Here is a 1,973-nt window from a genome sequence, read left to right as displayed (position 1 = left end):
CAATATCAGCCCCATGGAGCTGGGCTGCAGGGACCTGAGTCCACACCCAATGAGGAGGTCTGAAGTTTCTGCCGCAGGGCCGAGCACCCCATATGGAGATGAGGTCGCCCCTCTCCTTGCTCCCAGGCAGACGGCCCGAGGGCCAGCTGCACCCCACACTGCTGCACCCCACTCCGGGCCAGGGCCCCTGTGGTGGGGTCTCCCAAGGGCTGGCAGCGTCCTCGGGCTCTGGGGCGGGGGGCCCACCTTGACGAAATAAAGTGGGGGTGCTGGGCTCTGGGCCCGCACACGCAGCGCAAAGGCGCGCCAGGCCCGGTGGACGTCGTCCATGCCCATGACCGAGGCGCCCAGGAGGCCCGGCCGCCGCGGGCGCTCGTAGTTGAGAGCGCCGAACAGCGTCTTGACCTGTGAGGTGAGGCGCTGCATCTGGAAGACAGCCGGGGCGCGGCAGCGTCACAGGGGGTCCCCCGCCAGGGGCCCGGGGCGGCAGCGTCACAGGGGGTCCCCCGCCAGGGGCCCGGGGCGGCAGCGTCACAGGGGGTCCCCCGCCAGGGGCCAGGGCGCGGCAGCGTCACAGGGGGTCCCCCGCCAGGGGCCTGGGGCGGCTCCACCTCTGCACCCTCGCCTCCCCGCTCCCCTCGGACGCCGGCCGCCCCACCCCACACCCAGGGTCTCCCCAGGACCCGCCCCGGGACCCCAGAAAGCCATTAGAGGAAACTGCAACTAGCCACATGCAAGGCCCGCCTCTGCCTCCTGGGGACCCCTGCCACAGGCGGGGAGGGGCGCAGCCTCCTGGGGACCCCCGCCCTCCACAGTGGGGAGCGCATCTTCATTCACAGACCAAACCAGCTCCCTAACCCAGACTGACAGCTTCACCTTTCCTTTTGGGAACACCAATAATGACAAAATCACCCCCAAACAGGGCAAGGAGGCACTCAGTGTGGGAGAAGGGTGCCGACCACGGCTGGGGCCCTACGAGGTCTGGAACCCCGTGGCCGACCTGCCGGTCCCTTCTGCTCCCTAGTCTCGGAGCACGCGTCACCCACATCACGGCAGGACACGGCACCACGCAGGTCCCTCGTGTCACAGGTCCGTGTCGTGACAGCCCCAGGGGTCCTCAAAGCCTGCTCAGCAGCCCTGGGACAGGCCTTGCTGTGAGCTCCTCCCCAGCCCCGGGAGACAGCCGGGCACGGTGCTCTGCCCGCCTCCCCCGCTGTTCGCCTCCCTGGACGCCGAGCCTGGGGTTGGAATGCACTTTGCTCAGGAAACGAGGCAGAGGTGTCACCTTCTTGTCCCTGCAGATGGTCCTGGTGCCCAGGACGTAGCCCATGTTCACAATGGGCCGCAATCCGCCGGGCTTGGGGACGAAGCGGAGCCTGGAGAGCAGCGGAGCCGGCCGGGCCTCCTGCAGGAGCTTCACCTCCGCCTCTGACAGCTCCCGAAGCCGCACCCTCTCGAAATGCTGCCTGGCAGAGAACCGCGGGGACGCGGGTGAGGGCCACGCGGGAACTGGGCGGGCCAGCCGTGGGGGGCGGTGCCTGCTGCACCCACTGGCTGACCGGCTGCTGCAGCCCCCCCCCACCCGCACCCCGGCAGAGCCTGGGACACCACGGGACCCCCGGGCGAGAGGCCCCATGTCCGCTACGTGGGATGTGCGGGGTCCTGGGGCAGCCACAGAGACCCAAGGGACCCGAGGGACCACCGCGCTCAGACCCGGGTGCTGCAGGTCGGGAGGGGCTCCGGGGTCCGAGCCGGCACGCACCTGAGCCCGATGCTCTGCAGCTGGCTCCAGACGCTCTTCCGGAAGAAGAAGAGCCGGTTCTTCTGAAACGTGGTCTCCGTGACGTAGAAGAAGGACCGCAGCAGCTCGACCACGTAGCTGCCCATGAGCCAGTGCAGCAGCCGGGCCAGCACCGCCTCCCGCCGCCGGTGCTCGGCGGCCGGGACGGCACCGCCGCCTGCAGCGGGGGGTG

At 70.0% G+C, this 1,973-nt stretch overlaps 1 protein-coding gene across 1 annotated transcript; it reads right to left on the bottom strand.

Annotated features, from left to right (window-relative positions):
* Positions 1-246: 246 nt before the first annotated feature.
* On the bottom strand, positions 247-1,962 carry LOC105311635 (telomerase reverse transcriptase-like; the record flags this gene model as incomplete). Its single annotated transcript, XM_011387585.1, has 3 exons — positions 1,763-1,962; positions 1,286-1,466; positions 247-426 (listed from the first exon to the last, which is right to left on the bottom strand). Coding segments are annotated over exons 1-3 (486 nt in total), but the record flags the coding sequence as incomplete, so codon positions are not given.
* Between the last annotated feature and the right edge of the window lie 11 nt (positions 1,963-1,973).

Source organism: Pteropus vampyrus, unplaced genomic scaffold, assembly GCF_000151845.1.
Source record: "Pteropus vampyrus isolate Shadow unplaced genomic scaffold, Pvam_2.0 Scaffold1000005562, whole genome shotgun sequence".
Classification (NCBI taxonomy): Eukaryota; Metazoa; Chordata; class Mammalia; order Chiroptera; family Pteropodidae; genus Pteropus; species Pteropus vampyrus.
The sequence above is the reverse complement of the archived record's forward strand: the minus strand, read 5'-3'. Positions and strand labels throughout refer to the sequence as shown.